Source organism: Tachyglossus aculeatus, chromosome 22 (genome assembly GCF_015852505.1).
Source record: "Tachyglossus aculeatus isolate mTacAcu1 chromosome 22, mTacAcu1.pri, whole genome shotgun sequence".
NCBI classification, from domain to species: domain Eukaryota; kingdom Metazoa; phylum Chordata; class Mammalia; order Monotremata; family Tachyglossidae; genus Tachyglossus; species Tachyglossus aculeatus.
In genome coordinates this window covers 10,341,825-10,361,753 of record NC_052087.1, presented here as the reverse complement: position 1 = coordinate 10,361,753, position 19,929 = coordinate 10,341,825, and the positions used below count along the sequence as shown (strand labels likewise).

At 55.8% G+C, this 19,929-nt stretch overlaps 2 protein-coding genes across 5 annotated transcripts in view; one reads left to right on the top strand and one right to left on the bottom strand.

Annotated features, from left to right (window-relative positions):
• Positions 1–7,416, top strand: part of ARNTL (aryl hydrocarbon receptor nuclear translocator like) — an 80,287-nt gene extending 72,871 nt beyond the window's left edge. For all 4 annotated transcript variants that reach the window (XM_038764147.1, XM_038764146.1, XM_038764145.1 and 1 more), the window contains 6 exons: positions 1,941–2,091; positions 3,095–3,183; positions 5,095–5,203; positions 5,675–5,768; positions 6,457–6,559; positions 6,813–7,416. In XM_038764147.1, the coding sequence (XP_038620075.1) occupies positions 1,941–2,091; positions 3,095–3,183; positions 5,095–5,203; positions 5,675–5,768; positions 6,457–6,559; positions 6,813–6,970 (704 nt within the window). In that variant the 3' untranslated portion in view covers positions 6,971–7,416. The remainder of the gene's footprint in view (positions 1–1,940; positions 2,092–3,094; positions 3,184–5,094; positions 5,204–5,674; positions 5,769–6,456; positions 6,560–6,812) is intronic.
• Positions 7,417–12,487: 5,071 nt separating this feature from the next.
• BTBD10 (BTB domain containing 10) overlaps positions 12,488–19,929 on the bottom strand; it is a 33,012-nt gene continuing 25,570 nt past the window's right edge. Inside the window, 6 exon segments of the mRNA XM_038764771.1 lie at positions 12,488–12,850; positions 12,852–12,889; positions 14,065–14,175; positions 15,874–16,071; positions 18,069–18,189; positions 19,310–19,412. Coding sequence (XP_038620699.1) covers positions 12,581–12,850; positions 12,852–12,889; positions 14,065–14,175; positions 15,874–16,071; positions 18,069–18,189; positions 19,310–19,412 — 841 coding nt within the window. The 3' untranslated portion in view covers positions 12,488–12,580.

Below are 19,929 nucleotides of genomic sequence, written 5' to 3'. Positions count from 1 at the left end.
AGCCCATTGTTGGGTAGGAACCGTCTCTATATGTTGCCAACTTGTACTTCCCAAGCGCTTAGTACAGTGCTCTGCACACAGTAAGCGCTCAATAAATATGATTGATTACAGGCTGATCCCTTTGACCCCATCATGGGCCAGAGTCTAGTGCCCTGTTGAGCATAAAGATCAGGGCCTCTGGCCTGGGACTGTGGGATGTTGGCCCAACCTGAGTCAAATCTGCGCTGCGGAGGCCGTCGGCCAGGCCACCAGCTAGGCCACCAGCTAGCCACCGGCTATGAGCGAGACCACCAGCTAGGACACGAGATAGGACTCCAGCTAGGACACAGGCTAGCTAAGCCACTAGCTAGGCCACCAGCTGTGCCACGAACTAGACAACCGGCTAGGCCACCAGCTCCGCCCTGCCTAGCCAGTATCATCATCATCATCATCAATCATATTTATTGAGCGCTTACTATGTGCAGAGCACTGTACTAAGCGCTTGGGAAGTACAAATTGGCAACATATAGAGACAGTCCCTACCCAACATCCCCGACTTCCTCCCCCATTGCCCCACTGGACCTGTGGCGTGCTCTCTGATGGAAATGCTTCTCCAGGGTCGGACAGGTAGCCAACAACTAAGGCAATCAATCACTGGCATTTATCGAGCGCTTACTGTGCGCAGAGCACTGTACTAAGCGCTGAGAAGAAGCAGCGTGGCTCAGTGGTAAAGAGCCCGGGCTTTGGAGTCAGAGGTCATGGGTTCAAATCCCAGCTCCACCAATTTTCAGCTGTGTGACTCTGGGCAAGGCACTTAACGTCTCTGGGCCTCAGTTACCTCGTCTGTAAAATGGGGATTAAGACTGTGAGCCCCCGTGGGACAACCTAATCACCTTGTAACTTCCCCAGTGCTTAGAACAGTGCTCTGCACATAGTAAGCGCTTAATAAATGCCATTATTATTTTATTATTATTTTTTTTAATAATATAACAAATGGGGCAGATGCATTCCGGGCCAACTTCACAATCCAGAGGACGAGAGTGGCAGACGGATACGAGATAATCCGATCGACAAAGTCCCTGTCCCACATGGGGCTCTCAGTCCAAGGGGGGGAACAGATGGGGAAGCTGAGGCCCAGAGATGTTAAGTGGCTTGTCCAAGGTCACACAGCGGGCAAGCGTTAGAGCTGGACCAGATGCCCCAACTCCCAGGCCCGGGCTCTTTCCACTAGGCCAACCACGTGTATGGGCTTATTGTGAGTCTTTGGGCCCATAGGTTTAGAAGTGGAGCAGGGGACTATGGACACTTTGAAAACAGTTTCTCTTATTTGGAAGTCTTGGTAGTGTTCAGTTTTCTGTAGCCTTATGCTGTTTTATCTAAATGTCTGACTTTGAGTTCTGCTCCCAAAGTGTATATAATCATCGCAATAATTGTGGTATTTGTTAAGCACGGACTTTGCGCCCAACTGTGTGCTAAGAGCTGGGGTAGACAAATACAAGATAATCAGGTTGGACACGGTCCCTGTCCCACTCGAGGCTCACAGTCTTAAGGGAGAGAGGGACAGGTTGTGACTGTTTTTTTTTCTTGGTATTTGTTAAGTGCGTACTCTGTGCCAGGCACTGTACTGAGCGCTGGGGTCGAAGCAGGCGGATCAGGTTGGACACAGTCCCTGTGCCACGAGGCTCACAGTCTTAATCCCCATTTTACAGGCGAGGGAACTGAGGCTCAGAGAAGTGAAGTGACTTGCCCAGGGTCCTACAGCGGACCAGCGGCGGAGCCACCGTTAGAACTCAGGTCCCCTAACTCCCAGCGTCCACTTGCACAGTGTAGACCTCAAATAAGGTTAAAATGGGTCATTTAAGCCGCCTGCCGGGGTCCCCTCTCCCGTACCCGTTCCGCCGCAAGCCGCCCCGCGGGGCCGAGAGAACCGTCCGCGCTCACTGTCCCTTTTGCTCGTCCAGTTCTCCAGACGAGGGAAAAAATCACGACCGACTGCTACAAGTTTAAAGTCAAAGACGGTTCTTTCATCACCCTGCGGAGTCGCTGGTTCAGTTTCATGAACCCCTGGACCAAAGACGTGGAATACATCGTCTCCACCAACACGGTGGTGTCGTAAGTGTCCCCCGCCGGCTCCGTGCTCTTGGAATTTCGGGTGCCCGGGTGGAGGGGGGGCCCTGGGGCATGGATCCAGCTTCCCCTCCCGACTCTGGAATTCTTCTGGGAATCCCAGTGACCGGCTGGGGAAGGGAGTTAGGCATCGCTCCACCACAGCGGGTAGAACGACAGGGAGCGGCTCGGTTTCCGTGAGGTGGACCGGTGAGTGTGAGGCACCCGGCTTTTTTTTGTTTAAAAAGATACCTGTTAAGTGCTTACTATGTGTCAGGCACTCTACTAAGCGCTGGGGTAGATACCAGATCATCAGTTTGGACACAGTCCCCATCCCACATAGGGCTCCTAATCTCTGGTTTACAGATGAGGGAACTGAGACCCAGAGAAGTGAAGTGACTTGCCCAGGGGTGTGCAGCTGCTAAGTAATAAGAAGAAGAACCGTGGAATTCGTTATGTGCCAGGCACTGTACTAAACAGTAGGGTGGATACAAATAAGTCACGTTGGACACGGTCCACGTCCCACATGGGGCTCACGGTCCTAGTCTCCATTTTATAGATGAGGGAACTGAGGCCCAGAGAAGTGACTTGCCCACGGTCACCCGATAGAACCCAGATCCTCTGACTGCTAGTCCCCAGCGTTGCCCTCGTTGTGGTTCTGGGGCGGGAGTTGCGGCACCGTGGCCGCGGCGAGGAAGGTAGTCTGGGTGGGCTCAGGGCCGCAGTTAGGGTTAGGTTGGGGATGGCGGATGGACCACCCTTTAGGGTCTGGGCCTTGTGGTGGTTGGCCTTGGCCGGGCTGGGCCTGGGCTATCTTTCCTTGTTGTCTGCGGTCACCGAGGTCAGTGCCCCTTAATGATGGGGGGTGACCACCGCTGGCAGAGCTCATGGGCAGGGATGGCCCGATCCCACCCAACCCTCCAGCTCCCGGCCCGGCCCGGGTCCCTTCCGCTCCCCACGCTGCCCGCCCGAGGCACAGTCCCGATTCTCCTTTCCCTGTCGTCGGCAGGGCCACCGTCGCCGAGAGCGGAGACCCGGCCTTCGCCCAGCACGCCGCCTCCCCTCACAGCATGGACAACGCGCTGCCAGCTGGGGAAGGTAAGTGCCCGCCGGGCCGGGCCACCCTTTTTCTCCAAGGCCTCCCGGAGGCAGGTGGCCCGGCCGGTCATCTCTCCTCTCGCTCTGACGAATACGCTTGCGGGTCTTGAGTCCCCGGTGGCTCTGGTGGACCCTGTGGGTTGCAGACGTGATGGTCCTGTGGGCCAGGCCGAGGAGACTGGCATTGGCACCTCCACCTCTCTCTGCCTTCCTCTGGGGAAGCGGGCGAGGGCTCAAGGTTAGCCCTCCGACCCCTTGGAGCCGAGGACGCCGTCTGTCACAGCCTCTGGGGTGGGCCCCAATCAATCGTAATCATTGTGCTATTTGTGAAGCACTTACTACGTGCCAGGCGCCCTACTAAGCACTAGGGTGGATACAAGCAAATCATCATCATCATCATCAATCGTATTTATTGAGCGCTTACTGTGTGCAGAGCACTGTACTAAGCGCTTGGGAAGTACAAGTTGGCAACATATAGAGACAGTCCCTACCCAATAGTGGGCTCACAGTCTAAAATCAAGTTGGACACGGTCCCTGTCCCAGGTGGGGCTCACGGTCTCCATCCCCATTATACAGATGAGGTCAATGAGGCACAGAGAAGTGAAATGACTTACCCAAGATCACACAGCAGACAAGATTAGAACCCAGGTTCGGCGGACTTCCCAGGCCCGTGCTCTATCCACTAGGCCGTGCTGCTTCTCTAGCTATTGGGCTGTGAGGGAGAGCGCTGTCAATCAATCAGTCGCTTTTAATCAAGCGCTTACTGTGTGCGGAGCACTGTACAAAACACTTGGGAGAGTACAAAATAAAAGAGTTGGTGGACACATTCCCTGTCCACCGCAAACTTACAGTCTAGAGGGCGTTTGGGAGAGCACAGCTGAGTTAGTAGACATTATCCTTGCCCTCAGGGAGCTTCTAGTGTAACAGGGAAGACAGACACAAACTCGTTTCCAGAGAGGAGGCAAAAGGAGATGAAGGGATGGATCAGGGAAAAAATAAGTGCCCGTGTGGTAGCGATAATAATAATTATGGCATTGGTTATGCGCTAACTATAGGCCGGGCACTGTACTAAGCACGGGGTGGATACAAGCAAATCGGGTTGGACACAGCGTCCCTGTCCCACGTGGGGCTCACAGTCTCCATCCCCATTTTACAGATGAGGGAAGTGAAGTGACCTGTCCAAGGTCACACAGCAGACAAATGGTGGAGCCGGAATTAGCACCCATGACCTTCTGACTTGAAGGCCTGTGTTCTCTCCACTCTGCCATGCCGTACAAACGTGCTAAAATGCTCAAGCACTGAGGTGGAAGTTGGGAGGGTGTGATTTAAGAAAACTGGTGGGATTACACGGGGGGCTTGGAAGAAGGGGAGAGCTGTGGGCTGGTGGATGGGAAGTGGGAGGGGCTCTGAGCGGGAGGAAGGACGTGCTGAAGACCCCAGTTGGGAATGAGGTAGGGAGAAAGTTACGTCGAGCGGGATGGAGAGCGTGAGCTGGGATGGGGTGGGAGAGGAGAGCCGCTGAGGAAGAGGGTCTCATTGTGGGCAGGGAACGTGTCTGCCAACTCTATCATACTGCCCCGAGCACTTAGTATAGTGCTCTGCACAGTGAGTGCTCAATAAATAAAAACAACAAGTTGTTGCCAACTGGTACTTCCCAAGCGCTTAGTACAGTGCTCTGCACACAGTAAGCGCTCAATAAATACGATTGAATGAATGAATAAATACCATGAACGAAGAGGGCGAGAACCGCTGGAGTGACTTACAGCCAGTGGGCAGGAGTTTCTTGGTGGCGGGGTGCTCCCTCCAAAAAGTTAAACATGCGTGCGCCTCGGGCTGGTTGGGCATTCCGCTCCCTGTCACACGCACTCTGGTCCCCCCCTACCCCAAAAACACGCCGCTCTTTCTTCCCAGGTGGCCCCAAGAGGCCCCACCCCACGGTCCCCGGCATCCCCGGCGGGACGCGAGCCGGGGCGGGCAAGATCGGCCGGATGATAGCCGAGGAGGTCATGGAGATTCACCGGTGAGTGGCGGCCCCCCACCCTGGGCCCGGCCCCGCCCTCTGAGTGCCAGCCCCGGCTGACCCGTCCCTCCCAGGCCGCCGAGGCGCGGGTGGCACTCGTTACCCCATCCGCTGCCCTGCTCGGGGCTGGCCGGGGACACCGGAATGGACCGTGTGAAAACCGGCCCTTCTGTGCCCTCCGGCTCAACAGCCGGCGCAGGAGCCGGGAAGCAGGCATTTGCTCCGGGCCGGGCTGCTGCCACCCTAAGCGGCCAACTTCCTTTCCCCTCCATCCCTCCATCCCTCCCACGGGGCCTCTCTTGGGGTGGGGCACAGCAGGATGGAGCTCCAGAAATGCTCACCCAAGGCACTGGGCTCTCCAGAGCGGCCTGGGGGGCCAGGCCCTCCAACGGGTTGGGGTGGAGGGAAACGAGAGGGCCGGCGGGATCCCTCCCCCTCGCCCCTCTAACGGCCGTGTGTCGCCACGGGCAGGATAAGAGGGCCCTCGCCGTCCAGCTGCGGGTCCAGCCCGCTGAACATCACTAGCACCCCGCCCCCCGACGCCGCTTCTCCCGGAGCCAAGAAGGTAGGACGGCCGGGGCCGCTCCCGGCTCTGCTTTCGGGCCAGGGTTGCTTCCGACTGCTCACAGGGAACTAAAGCAAGGGTTAGGGCAGAAGAAAATGCTCGGGTTGGGGCGAGGTGGGACCGAGAGAGAGAAATGGGGAAAGAGAGAGAGAGGGAGAGGTGGGGAAGGGGTGGGGGAGAGATTGGGAAGGTTGAGGAGAGCTGGGGATGGAGGGAGAGAGGAGAAAGAAAGATGAGGAAGGGGAGAGAGAGGAGGGAGTAAAGGAAGGACAGATTTCTTGGAGCCAGGCTGGAGGGGGGGGATTCACACCCCTCTCCCCATCGACTCCACCGTCAGACTGGTCCATAAACCCTCATCCGCAGCTTGGAGCCAGCAGCTGGGACTAGGGGTCTGGAGGTGGGGGCCCCGGGAGTGGGGGCAACTGGGGGAGCCCCCGGGGAGCGTGATAAGGGCCCACACCGCAGTGGAGGCGGGGGTGCCACGGCAGCCTCAGACCCGGCTAGGGGAGCGGGTACGGGGCCGGCGACCCCGAGCGGAAGGGGAGCGGGGGACTGGGAGGAGAAGAGGGGTCCAGCAGACAGGCCACCAGTGGTAGCCTCCTCCCTGAGGCGGCACTGTGGGGGAGAAGGGGGAAACCACCGCTCCAGGGAACAGATCAGCCATCACGCCTGCCCCTTGCGCTTCCAGATTCTCAACGGCGGCACCCCGGACATCCCCCCGGCCGGGCTCCTGGCCGGCCAGGTCCCAGACAACTCCGGCTACCCCTACTCGGACAGCTCTTCCATTCTCGGTGAGCCACGAAGGGGGCACGTCCCGGCGGGATCGAGGTGGGGTGGGAATTGCCGGCTCTCGGAGCCCGCTTGGCGTGGATCCAGGGATGGGGAGATGGCCGAAAGGCCTTCCGGCCGCCCCGGGAGGAGAGGTCACGCGACTGCCCCCAAGTCCGCCCCAGCCCGCAGAGGGGGAAGGATGGGGTGGAGAGGGATGGAGAGGTGGGAAGGGGCAGGCTCTCCCTGACGGCCCCGCTCTGTCACCCGGCCCAGGTGAGAACCACATAGGCCTAGACATGATCGACCACGAGCAGGGCTCCAGCAGCCCCAGCAACGACGAGGCGGCCATGGCCGTCATCATGAGCCTCCTGGAGGCCGACGCCGGCCTCGGGGGCCCCGTGGACTTCAGTGACCTCCCTTGGCCCCTGTGAGCGGCCCCCACCCCGGCCACCGCCGGCCACGAGCGCCTCAGCGGTGGGTGGACTTTTCCCATCCGTGAAGCTTTTAGTGGATCGCGAGCGAACCGCTTTTATGTTCCCACGTCATAAAAGCCATATCTCGAAGCCACGGCCCCCCGGGCCGGCCCGCCCGAGTCCTGCGGGGCCAGGGGCGGCCACCCTCTGGACCTTAGGGATCCCGTCCGCGGGGAGCTCGGCCGTCCGCGCCCCGGCGACGGTCGCCTTTCTATGCCAGCGGTCATTTCCGACGTCCGGTGTTTTTACACTACAGAGGTCCCCGGGTGGATGGCTATTTCTTTTACCGACTGTATCATAAAGCGATCTATTCTTTCCGGTAAGAGCCCTTTCCTATAAATATGGTAAAAGTGTAATGTATTAGACAGTTGAATATTTTTAAAATAAACGTCGCCCTTGTTGTATAAACGCAGCAGCAGCAGGCCTGGCCTCTTTTGTCAGAGGGGCTGGTGAGCTGGGGGGTTACTGGGGGCGGGGGGAGGCTTTGCCTCTAGCCAAAGTGTCCTCACAGGAGAGAGGGGACAGACTGTGAGCTCGCTATGGGCAGGGAATGTGTCTGTTGTTGTATCGTACTCTCTCAAGCGTTTAGTAGTGCTCTGCACACAGTAAGTGCTTGATAAATATGAATGAAGGACCCCGCACTCCACACCAGATTCTCCCTGTGGATTCCCTTTGTGTTTATCGACAATTTACTTTGTGCAGAGCACTGTACCAAGTACTGAGGAGAGTATTTATTATGTGCTCATTATAGGCTGGGCACTGTTTGAGAGCTGGGATAGATACAAGCTAATCAGGTGGGACACAGGCCATGTCTATTTTATTTTGTTAGTACGTTTGGTTTTGTTCTCTGTCTCCCCCTTTTAGACTGTGAGCCCACGGTTTGGTAGGGACTGTCTCTATCTGTTGCCAGTTTGTACTTCCCAAGCGCTTAGTACAGTGCTCTGCACATAGTAAGCGCTCAATAAATACGATTGATGATGATGATGATGTCCCACAGGGGGCTCACAGGCTTCAACCCCATTTTACAGATGAGGGAACTAAGGAGGATTGAAGTGAGGTGACTTGCCCAGGGTCCCACAGCAGACAGGCAGCGGAGCGGGATTAGAACCCGGGGCCTTCTGACTCTTGGGCCCAGGCTCTATCCACTAGGCCATGCTGCCTGCCCCACAGAAATCCAAATTCCCAAGCACTTCCCAGACTCCTCCCTGTAGTTGGGGGTCCACCAGAGTCCTGCAAAATGAGCAGATTCCTCCCCTTCTTCAGAGGATCCGTTTGCGGGAACACTTTCTCCAAGGAAGTTCTTCTAAGGCCGAGCCCCCCACGTTTCGACGCCAGCCCGCCCTCCGCCTTTCGAAGAGGGGACGTGGAAACCCTTACCTCGAGAAGTCCCGGTGTCCACGTCGGGCCGCGGGAATCTTCCGCGTGAGCGATTCCAGAGATGACCTGGACTTACGTGGGCTCGGTGCGGGCACCTCGCGGCGGCTATTCTGCAGGTGTCTCGGGCCCATCGCCTTCCACCGGACCACTGCTAAAAAATCGGGTGTCGCTCCCTCCATTTTAAAGGTGGAGAAATGGAGAGCCAGGGTGGGGTCTTCGATTTGCCAAGGGTCACCCTGCAGGCACGTCTCCCGAGTCCCGGGCCCCCAAACGAAGCCCTGCGACAGGCTGGGTGCCGGACTCCACCAGCAGGGACCTCACCGAACCCCAAGGGCCCCCCTTGTCTCCCGCTCCCAAAGGACCCTTCTTCCCAAGGGGGCCTCCCGATGAAGGGTGGGTCGAGGACAACCTGCACCAACCCGTTTGAGGCACGGTAATAATAACGGTACTGGTTAAGTGCTTACTCTGTGCTGAGCACTGTTGTGATACGAGGTAATCAGTTTGGACCCAGTCCCTGTCCCACGTGGGGCTGGCAGTCTTAATTCCCATTTTACAGATGAGGTAACAGGCTCAGAAGTGACTCGTCCAAGGTCACACTGCAGACACGAGGCGGAGCTGGCATTAGAACCCAGGTCCTTCTGTCTCCCAAGCCCGTGGTTTATCCACTAGGCCACATTGCTGCCTCGAGGCTCTCCCGTCACGGTCCCGCTTCTGGCTAGGGGTGGAGTCCAAAATGAAAACGCTTTCCTCTGCCGGGTACTTACTATGGCCGGGGGAGAGGGGAGAGCCACTGCCACCTGCCTTGGCCACAGAAAGTATCTCTAGAGGAGGCGGCCTGCCTCCGCCCAAATGCCACCCCTTCCATTCCTTCGCACCTTATAACTAGTCTTGCTCTTCTCTCCTTCCCTCCCTAACAGCCATCTTCAACTGTTCACTCTCCAGTGGCTTCTTCCTCACTGCCTTCAAGCATAGCCCCATCTCTCCATCCTAAAAAAACTCTCCCCTGACTCCCTCCAGTTATCGCCCCATCTCTCTCCTACCATTCCTCTTCAAACTCCTTGAACGAGTCGTCTACACCCGCTGTCTCAAATTCCTCTGGGCCAATTCTCTCCTGGACCCTTCCAATCGGGCTTCCGGGCCCTTCACTTCATTGAAACCGCCCTCTCAAAGGTCAGCGTTCATGCATTCATTCATTCATTCAATCGTATTTATTGAGCACTTACTGTGTGCAGAGCACTGTACTAAGCACTTGGGCAGTACAAGTTGGCAACATATAGAGACAGTCCCTACCCAACAGGGGGCTCATAGTCTAGAAGGGGTAGACAGAGAACAAAACCAAACCAAACACATAAACAAAATAAAATAATTAGAATAAATATGTACAAATAAAATAGAGTAATAGATCAGCAGTGATCTCCTTCTTGCCAAATCCAAGAGCTTCTACTCCATCCTAATCCTCCTCGACTTCTCAGCTGCCTTCGACACTGTAGACCACCCCCTTCTCCTGGAAACGTTATCCAACCTTGCCTTCCCTAACTTTTCTCTCCTGGTTCTCCTCATCTCTCTGGCCATTCATTCTGTCTCCCTCGCGGGCTTTTCCTCTGCCTCCCAACCCCTAACTGTGGGGATCCCTCAAGGTTCAGTTCTTGGTCCCTTTCTATTCTCCGTCTACACTCATTCCCTTGGAGAATTCATTTGCTCCCAGGGCTTCAACTACCATCTCTATGCAGCTGCTATCCAAATTTCCATCTCCCCTGATCTCCGGGCTAGCATCTCCTCCTGCCTTCAAGACATCTCTACTTGGATGCCCCCCCCGTCACCTCAAACCTAACATGTCCAGAACAGAGCTCCTTATCTTCTTGTGCAAACCCTGTCCGCTCCCTGACTTTCCCATCACCATAGACGGCACCACCATCCTTCCCGTCTCACAAGCCCATTACCTTGGTGTTATCCTTGACTCCTCTCTCTCACTCAACCCACATACTTAATCCATACACCAAATCCTGTCAGTCCCACCTTCACAACAGCGCTAAAATCCGCTCTTTCCTCTCCATCCAAACTGCTACCGTGTTAATACACTCATCCTATCCCACCTGGATTACTGCATTAGCCTCCTTGCTGACCTCCCAGCCTCCTGTCTCTCTCTACTCTATTCGATACCTCACGCTGCTGTCCGGATCATCTTTCTACAAAAACGTTCAGGACACATCACCCCCACCTCCTCAAAAATCTCCAATGATTGCCCATCCACCTCCGTATCCAACAAAATCTCCTCACCATTGGCTTTAAAGCAGTCCACCACCTTGCCCCCTCCTACAATGAAGCCCGCACACTTCACTCCTCTGTTGCTAAACTTCTCGCTGTGCCTTCATCTCGCCTGTCTCGCCGCCGACCCCGGCCCACGTCCTGCCTCTGGCCTGGAACGCCCTCCCACCTCAAATCCGTCAGACAATTGTTCTCCCCCACTTCGAGGCCTTCCCAGGCTACGTCCCACTTTTCCTCATCTCCCAATCCCTTCTGCGTCCCCCTGACTTGCTCCCTTTGCTCTCCCCACCCCCCGTCTTCCAGCCCCACAGCACTTACATATATATCTTTATTTGTATTGCCTGTCTCCCCCTACCCAGGCTGTGAGCTCATCGTGGGCAGCGATTGTCTCTATTGCTGAATTGTTCTTTCCCAAGTGCTTAGTATCGTGCTCTGCACACAGTAGGAAGAAAGAAAAAAAAAAGAAAAGAAAGGAGAAAAGAAAGGAGGAAAGGAAAGGAAAGGAAAGGAAAGGAAAGGAAAGGAAAGGAAAGGAAAGGAAAGGAAAGGAAAGAAAGGAAAGGAAAGGAAAGGAAAAGAAAAAAGGGAAGGGAGGGGAGAGGAGAGGAGAGGAGAGAAGAAAAAAGAAAAGAAAAAGAGTCATTAGTAGAGGAGCAAACTGCTCTGGGCACAAGCCTTCTGCCACACGTTCTGTGTACTCTCATAATAGCAACAATTGTACTATATGTGAAACGCCAGACACTGTACGAAGCACTGGGGTGGAAACAAGCAAAAAGGGTTGGACACAGTCCCTGGTCCCACACGAGGCTCACAGTCTCAATCCCCATTTTAGAGATGAGGGGACTGAGGCACAGAAAAGTGAAACGACTTGCCCAAGGCCACACAGCAGACAAGCGGAGGATTCTGGATTAGGACCCACGACCTCCTGACTCCCAGCTCCGTACTCTATCCACTCTATCCATGCTGATACACGCAGAGATCTGACAGGGACACAACCCACCACCTAAGCGGGCCCCACAGACGCCTCCGGCACCCCCACCCCCCCCCGGAAAAAGACGGGGCGGCAGAAGAGGGCAGGAAGCTGACCGCACACCTTAAAATAATGGAATTTTATTTCAATGAAAAACTCGAGTTGACATTCATTTAGTAAACGGAGAGCAAACACTTCATTTTCCTAGCCTGCGACACTTATGAAAAATGAGTCAATAAATAACTGAACAGACCCCAGCGTAGGGCGGGGTTTGACCCTCCCCACTCCCACCCCTCAAATGCCGCGGAGGGGCCCCGGCCCGTTCCGCGTTTCCCGACAAACGCCGCGCTCGCCTCGGACACCCGGACGGCGGGAGGAGGCCGCAACCCAACTGTAGTTGTTCGGCGAGCCCACGGGGAAATGCTCATTTTGTGCTCATCGGCGAGGGGTGGGGATGGGGCGGGATGGAGGAGGGTGGAGGGAAGGGGCGGGAAATCCTTAAAGGGCCTGGAGCCGATCGGACCGGCGCCAACCCGGTTTTGCACGTGAGCCGAAGGAGGCTCCCGCAGACGCCCACGTCGCCTTGGACCTCGCGACTCCGAGAGATGGCTTTAACCGTCTCCCGGAACCGGCCGCGTCCCCGCGGGGAAAGCGCCGGCCCGCGTCCAAGCCACTTGGTGACGGCGTTTTCTACGAGAGGGAGGAGGCCATCCCCCCGGGGATTGCGAGGGACGGAGGCTGGCCGGCTGCCGGGCCCCCCGCCGTGTCCGGAGGGAGCCGGCTGTGTGACGGGGAGGACAGCCGGGCAAACGAGGGACCGGTTTCACAAACCTACGGTAGACAGACACGTTTACGGAGCCGGCGCCAAGCCCCCAGCCACACGGCCGCACCCTCCCCCGTCGCTACCCCCTCCGAGCCGAGCAGCAGACGGGGTTTCCGCCGGGCGGGCCGGCCGGTCAGAGCGCGGGCCCCGGGCCGTCGGGCTCCCCATCGTGGCCGCCCGCGGGGTGCGGGGGGAGGCTGTCCAGCTCGTCCACCTGGGGCGCGGGGTGCAGGGCCACCAGCTGATCCTGGGGAATGTCGGCCGCGGCGGCCGCCAGGTTGGTGATGGACTTGCTCTTGACGCACTGGAAGTCCACGTGGCGGCTCTTGCCCTCCTCCTTCTCCCAGGACATGCGGATGAAGGGGCGCTGCACGTAGTTGTAGATCACCTCCGGACGGCCCCCCCGGCCGCTTCTTCACCTTCTCTTTGTAGGTCGGGTAGCCTGCGGAGGCCGGGAGGAGCGGGCATCGTCAGGCGGGGCCCGTCCCGCCCCCGGGCCGGCCGGTCGGGGGGCGCCTATGTCCATTAGAGGGGTCGCCAGTCGCTGACCTGACGTGTGGGTGGTGAAACCCAAGCCGGAGGCGCAGCGAGAGGAAATGCCACCCCAAGAGGGCACCGGGGCAAAGACAGAGCCGTCGGTCCGGGTTTCCGGCCACCCCCTCGCCCATTCTGAGGCTCAGAGCTCCGCCACTTGTCCGCTTTGCGACCTGGGGTCAGTCACTTCACTTCCCTGGGCCTCAGTGACCTCAACTGGAAAATGGGGATTAGACTGAGAGCCCCATGAGGGACGGCGACTGTGTCCATCCCAATAAAGTCGGTACAGCGCAAGTAGTAAGTGCTTAACACTAATACTGATAATAACTAATAATGGTATATGTATATATGTATATATAATATATATATTATATAATATATATATAATATATATAATGTATATATATAATGTATATATATATAATGTATATATGTATATATGTTTGTACATTTTTTTACTATATTTATTTATTTAATTTATTTGTACATATCTATTCTATTTATTTTATTTTGTTAGTATCTTTGGTTTTGTTCTCTGTCTCCCCCTTTTAGACTGTGAGCCCACTGTTGGGTAGGGACTGTCTCTAGATGTTGCCAATTTGTACTTCCCAAGCGCTTAATACAGTGCTCTGCACATAGTAAGCGCTCAATAAATACGATTGATGATGATGATGGTATTTGTTAAGTGTCAGGCACCGTACTACGCACTGCGATGGACACAAGCCAATCGGGTTGGACACAGTCCCTGCCCCACATGGGGCTCACGGTCTCAATCCCCCTTTTCCAGATGACGGAACCGAGGCCGAGAAGTGAAGAGCCGTGCCAACGTCACACGGCAGACAAGTGGCGGAGCTGGGATTAGAACCCGTGATCTTCTGACTCCCGTACTCTATCCACTGTGCCATCCTGCTTCTCTAAACTGGGCTCAGCCCGCGACCTTCTCCACGCGGGGGTGGTTGGGGGGCAGGAGGTGTCGGAGCCGGTGGCGGCCCCGAGCCTCGGCCGCTGTGGCTGGCCACAGGGTCCCACCGGAGGCCAGCGGTCCACTACGTTCAACCGGACGCTTGTTCGTGTGCTCCTTACCTTCTATCCCCAGCCGGATCTTCTTAAGGCCGCGCTCCTTCAGGACAGACTTGGCCACATCCCGATTTTCGATGTACTTGAAGAACCTGTAGAGCTTGGTGCTGTAGATAACTGGGGAAGAGGGAAGAGAATGGACCAGCTGGTTTCTCCAGCAGGATCCCCCCTCCACCCATCCCTCCGCCCCCGCCGGCAGAGCCGAGGGGATGGGCGACCGACCGATGCCACGAGAACAGCCGGGGCGAGCGAGCGGGCGTTTGTCTATCTGGGGCAGGGGGGCGGCCCTGCCCTTCAGAGGATCATGCCGCTCCTTGGGAACATGACAGATTGCCGGGATGAACCTGACCCTGTTCGCCTTCGGAACGGGCCAGCACACAGCGCATCCCGCCCCATTGCCAGCAGGGAGTCTTTAGGGGCGAGGGGCCTCTAGGGGGGCTGACTTGGGCATGGGTGGGTGGGGTTTGAGGCCTCAGCCTCATTTCCCACAAAGTTTAAGTAAATTAGAGCCCATCCTGTCGCGCTGGTCACCCAGCCCACTGCCAACAATGGTCAGCTTTCCCCTGGGCTAGGGGCTGCGTGGAAGGAGAGAGGCAGACCACTCTCCCGCACATACACCCTCCTGCTCCTCTTCCTCCCTGGGCGGACCGACCCCTTGGAAAGCGAAGCGCAAACCTCTCGGCCAGACAGACCGCCAAGCTCTCTTCCAAGCCAGGCCACTCTGTCTGCTTTTGGACCTTGGGAAGTCCCACTGTGTCTTTTTGAAAAAGAGGAAAACCTGAAGCCCAGTCGAGAATGAGCCGCTCGTTCCCTCGCGAGCTTTCCAAAAATCCCCTTCCCGGCTCCTCGGTGAGGCAAGCGGTGGGAGGTGGGGTGGCCAGAAGTGACCCGTATTTTGTCAGAGGACTAGACCCGAGCAGAAAGTGGCATCCCGGGGGATCAAGAAACACAATTAACAGCATTAGTGAGAGGCATATTGGGTACCAAGGCGGAGACATAGAGAAACAGACACAGAGACAGACACAAAGACATAGAGAGACAGAGACAGAGACAAAAACACAGAGAGAGAGACCAGAGAGACACACAGAGAAACAGTCATAGACAGACACAGAAATAGAGAGACGCAGAGATGGGAAAGTCTGACACGCACGTGCGTGTGCCCACAGGAGCAGAGGGAGACAGAGAGTGAGCCCCTGGGCGGGGTGGAGATCATCAATCGTATTTATTGAGCGCTTACTGTGTGCAGAGCACTGTACTAAGCGCTTGGGAGGTACAAATTGGCAACATATAGAGACAGTCCCTGCCCAACAGTGGGCTCACAGTCTAAAAGAGATCATCATCAATCGTATTTATTGAGCGCTTACTATGTGCAGAGCACTGTACTAAGCGCTTGGGAAGTACAAATTGGCAACATATAGAGACAGTCCCTACCCAACAGTGGGCTCACAGTCTAAAAGGGGGAGACAGAGAACAAAACCAAACATACTAACAAAATAAAATAAATAGAATAGCTATGTACAAGTAAAATAAATAAATAAATAAATAAATGAGTTGGTAGCCTGTAAGCTGGCTGTGGGCAGAGAACATATCTACCAACTCCGTTGTAATGTACTCTCCCAAGTGCGTAATATACCACTCTGCACATAGTAAGTGCTCAGTAAATATAATTGATTGCTCTAGGTGATGTAAAAGTGGGACATCTTTCAGTTATGTACGGAGCTCATCAAAGGGCTAGAGCAGACTCTGTGGGAGTTCACTAAGCTCCCAATGCAACCACTTCAAATCATGATCCCAGAAGCCACGAGATGTACTTACTCTGTGAGTACTCCTCGCCCATCTGCGGGGGGTATTCCTCGTCCCAGTCGACCACGTCGTCGTCGGTCAGCACCACGATGTGGCACTCCCTCTCGCCGCTCTGGGCGCTGGCCACCATCAGGGGGAGAATCATCTCCTCCAGGTAGAACTCGAACTGCCGGCGAGCCCCGTCGTTGGACAGCTCATGCATCAGGGCGCCTGAAACGCGGACCGCGCCCACGGTTGGGTGGAGGGCACTGGGGGGCCACCGGCCCAGGATGAGCCCCCCTCCCTGGGCGCCCGCAGCCACCTCGGGAAGCCCCCCTGCCCCCGCCGCACCCGAGCCCGCCCACGTCCGAACGGCAGGGGCGGCTCCCGGGGCAGGAAGTGCACACTGCCGGGAAGGGAGTGCACCTGAACTTTAGACTCCTGGGAGATTCCCGCAGGAAGCCCCGGGGAGAGAACTGGACCGCCCTGACAATGGCCAACACCCATCCCGGGACTAGAGGGTCCCCCACCGCCGGCCCCCCGCTACACACTCAGACACATCTACACATCCAGCCACCCCCAGAGACACCCCCACACTCCCTCAGTCACTCTGCACCTCTGCCCACGCGGACGGCCCACCTGCCACAGAGTTTACTAGGAAAAGGGGATTTCACCGGGGCCCGGGCGAGGGCCTCAAAATCCAGCAGGACCACGCCGGTTTAGGACAAAGAAACCAAAGCGGCACCAAAAAGAGGAGCCCATAAAGCTTCACCTTACGGTGGTCTGGACAAGAATCGAGCGAGGAAGACCCCTATAAACACCGCCACCCGGATCTGCCCCAGGATGGACCCCGGGAGGGTGCCGGGGGACGGACGAGCCAACAGTGTTGACTTTTCCCCTCTGGTCCAGGAATGGATCCTAACCACCGTGGCTCACGAGCTTGGGTGTTAGAGGACGTAGGTTCTGACCCCGGCTCAGCCACCTGTCTGCTGTGTGACCTTGGGCAAGCCACTTAACTTCTCTGGACCTCAGTTACCTCATCTGTAAAATGGGGATTAAGACTGTGAGCCCCATGTGGGACAACCTGATTACCTTGTACCTACCCCAGAGCTTAAACAGTGCTTGGCACATAATAAGCGCTTAACAAATACCATCATTATTACTACCTTTTTAGACTTTCCTGCGCTTCTCCACCCGCACACTCCCAGCAGGGAGCTGGACTCAATACGCTGCAAGACCCCGTCCTCTAAGAGACCAAATGCCTGGACTGCCCACTCTCAACTCCCCACCTTGAGCTTTCAGTGGGTGCCCTGTAGGCTGGGAGTGCAGCCTTCACAGTCTTCTAGACTGTAAGCCCGTTGTTGGGCAGGGACCGTCTCTATATGTTGCCAACTTGTACTTCCCAAGCGCTTAGTACAGTGCTCTGCATGCAGTAAGCGCTCAATAAATACGACTGAATGAATGAACGGTAGTACGGTCTCTGATCGGCAACCACCTTACGCCGGCCCCACGCCATCAGGGGCCTTGGGGAACGCGCCGGGGAAAAGTCAGGAGCAGCAGCTCGTCCGCCCCTCTGTCTTGCTCTTTCCAGACTGAAGGCCCCCCAACAAACCTCTCCCTCTCACCTCGACCATCTTGGCTGCCCTGTTCAAGCTCCTTGCTAAGATGCCCCGGGGCTGATTTTTCTCTAGCAATGATCTGTAGCCCGCCCCACTCGATTTGCTCTTAAAAGACCCCACCGCCTCAGTCATTAGAAGCCCGTTTTGCTTAAGGTATCTGCCTCCATTCGAAGTTCAGGTTTAAACCCCACGTGGAACCTGTGAAAGGCTAAGCCAACCCAGAGGTTGAACGACTTTCTAAACCGAGCCTTTCCAAGTCAGTCACTGGTAAGGTGCCATTATCTGGAAGCTCGACACGGGCAGGGAACTTATCTGATTCTGTTGTACTCTCCCAAAAGCTTAGTTTGGGGCTCTGCACACGGGAAGTGCTCAAATTCGACTGATTGTCAGAGGAATTCTCTTTTAGTACCGCAGGCGATTCTAGGGCTTCCGTCTAAGACTACAGTACTGTTTCGTGAATTTTTAAATGACCCCTTCACATAAAAATCAGGATATTTTACATGGTTCTTTGTTTGGTTTTGGTTGTTTAAAGACTTTCCTCCCACTCTCCACCAAACTCCACAGCCCCATTACCACTAGGCTTTCCTTCTCGGAAAGGGTCGTACTTACTGAGATCTCTGCATTTAATGGTACTGTATTCAAAGGAGATACAGAGGTAGTCGCACGCCTCTCTCAGCTCCGGAATAGATATCCCATCGGGGCAGCGGATTATTCCAGACTTGTAGTAGTCCTGCAAGAGACGGGGGGTTGGGGAGCCGAGAGGAGTGCCACGTCGCGCCGGAAACCTCGGCGAGAGCGAGCGGCAGCTCGTCCTCCAGATAAAGAAGGGCCCGGGGACGAAGGCCTCCTCCCGGTTCTGCCCGGCTGCGTCCCAGCCGCCTCCCTCAGTCTTCACGGGCCTAGTAGGGGCCGTGGGGGAAGGGAAGTGGGGGACGATCGGAGGAGGCCGGGGAGGGGCGGACATGTCAGCCCCCCACCCGGGCTCAGCCATGCTCCGCTCCTGGCCAGGCTCACCTTGTCCCGGCAGGTCGAGTGCCCGTGGGGGCCGGGCTAACCGCCCTTTCCAAACGGGACTGGCGGGAGATCGTTCCCTCCCGAGCAGGGAGGTCTTGGCTCATTTTTCCCTCGTCCTCGCAGATGATCAGGGGTGAAACTTCGTGGCCTCGCAGAGTAGCCTCATCCTGACGGTGAAGCTTCTGCCAACTAAAATCTTTCCCTGCCTCGATCGCGGCCTATTTCCCCTATTTTCCCAGGGTGTGCTTGCCGGCTCTCCCGCAGGGCTGGGAGAGGACGGTGTCCGGGACACGTCCTTAAAATCGAACTTCACCTCTGCTGGGGAGAGGAGTTGGCCCTCGTAACCTTACAACTGCTCTTCCGGTAAATGAGACGGAAGACTAAAGCAGTAGCTTGACAGCCTTCGTGAGTCAGGATTTTTCTTTTTTTAAATAGTATTTGCTGAATGCTAATTGCCAGGCACTGTACTAAGCGCTGGGGTAGATACAAGATAATCGGGTAGGACACAGTCCCTGTCCCACGTGCAGCTCACAGGTCTTATCCCCATTTTACAGATGAGGCCCAGAGAAGCAAAGTGACTTGCCCAAGGTCCCACAAGCAGAAAAGTGGCGGAGGCGGGATTAGAACCTGGGTCCTCCTGACTGATAGGCCCATACTCTTACTTGGTCGATGGATCTTCTACTCTTTCCCACTTGAGTCTCCAATATGAAAGCAAAGGCTGCCAGAAGAAGCTCCCGGAGGCTTCGCCTCGATCTCCTTTCTTCCCACGTCCTGAATTAACAGAGTGTCACTGGGGATGGGGACGGGGGTCAGGGGGTGTTTCCGCGGCCACTCACCAGAATGGCCCGAAAAACCGTGGAGCTGATCCCCTCGGCCACCTCAAACTCCCCCTTCTCGTTGGGACGCGTGAAGTTGTGTTCCCGGCCAGATCCAAACATCCTGGAAGGGGTCGGGAGAGGAGGAACAAACAAATAAATAAATATTAACCACCTCCGCCAAAAAAATAAAATGACAAAGACGCTTCCATCTCTATCAGGGAAATTAGTTTTCGATTTACAAATTAAGAGAAAATCGTTGTGGCTCAAGTGTAACAAGCTGACATGGCCACACTGAATTGGCAGTATATTTCTTTACCACCACTCATTCTGGCCAGTAATAATAATTATGATATTTGCTAACCACTTACTATGAGCCAGGCACTGTCCTAAGCGCTACAGCAGATACAAGCAAAACAGGTTGGACAAAGTCCCTTGCCCCTGTGGGCTCACAGTCTCAATCCCTATTTTACAGACGAGGTAACAGGCACAGAGAAGTTAAATGACTTCCCCAAAGTCACTCAGCAGACAAGTGAATGTGTTTATTGTTTTAGCGTACTCTCCCAAGCACTGTACATGGTAAGTGCTCAATAAATACCGCCGAATGAATGAGCAAAACATTAAACACAGGCAGGGGGCTT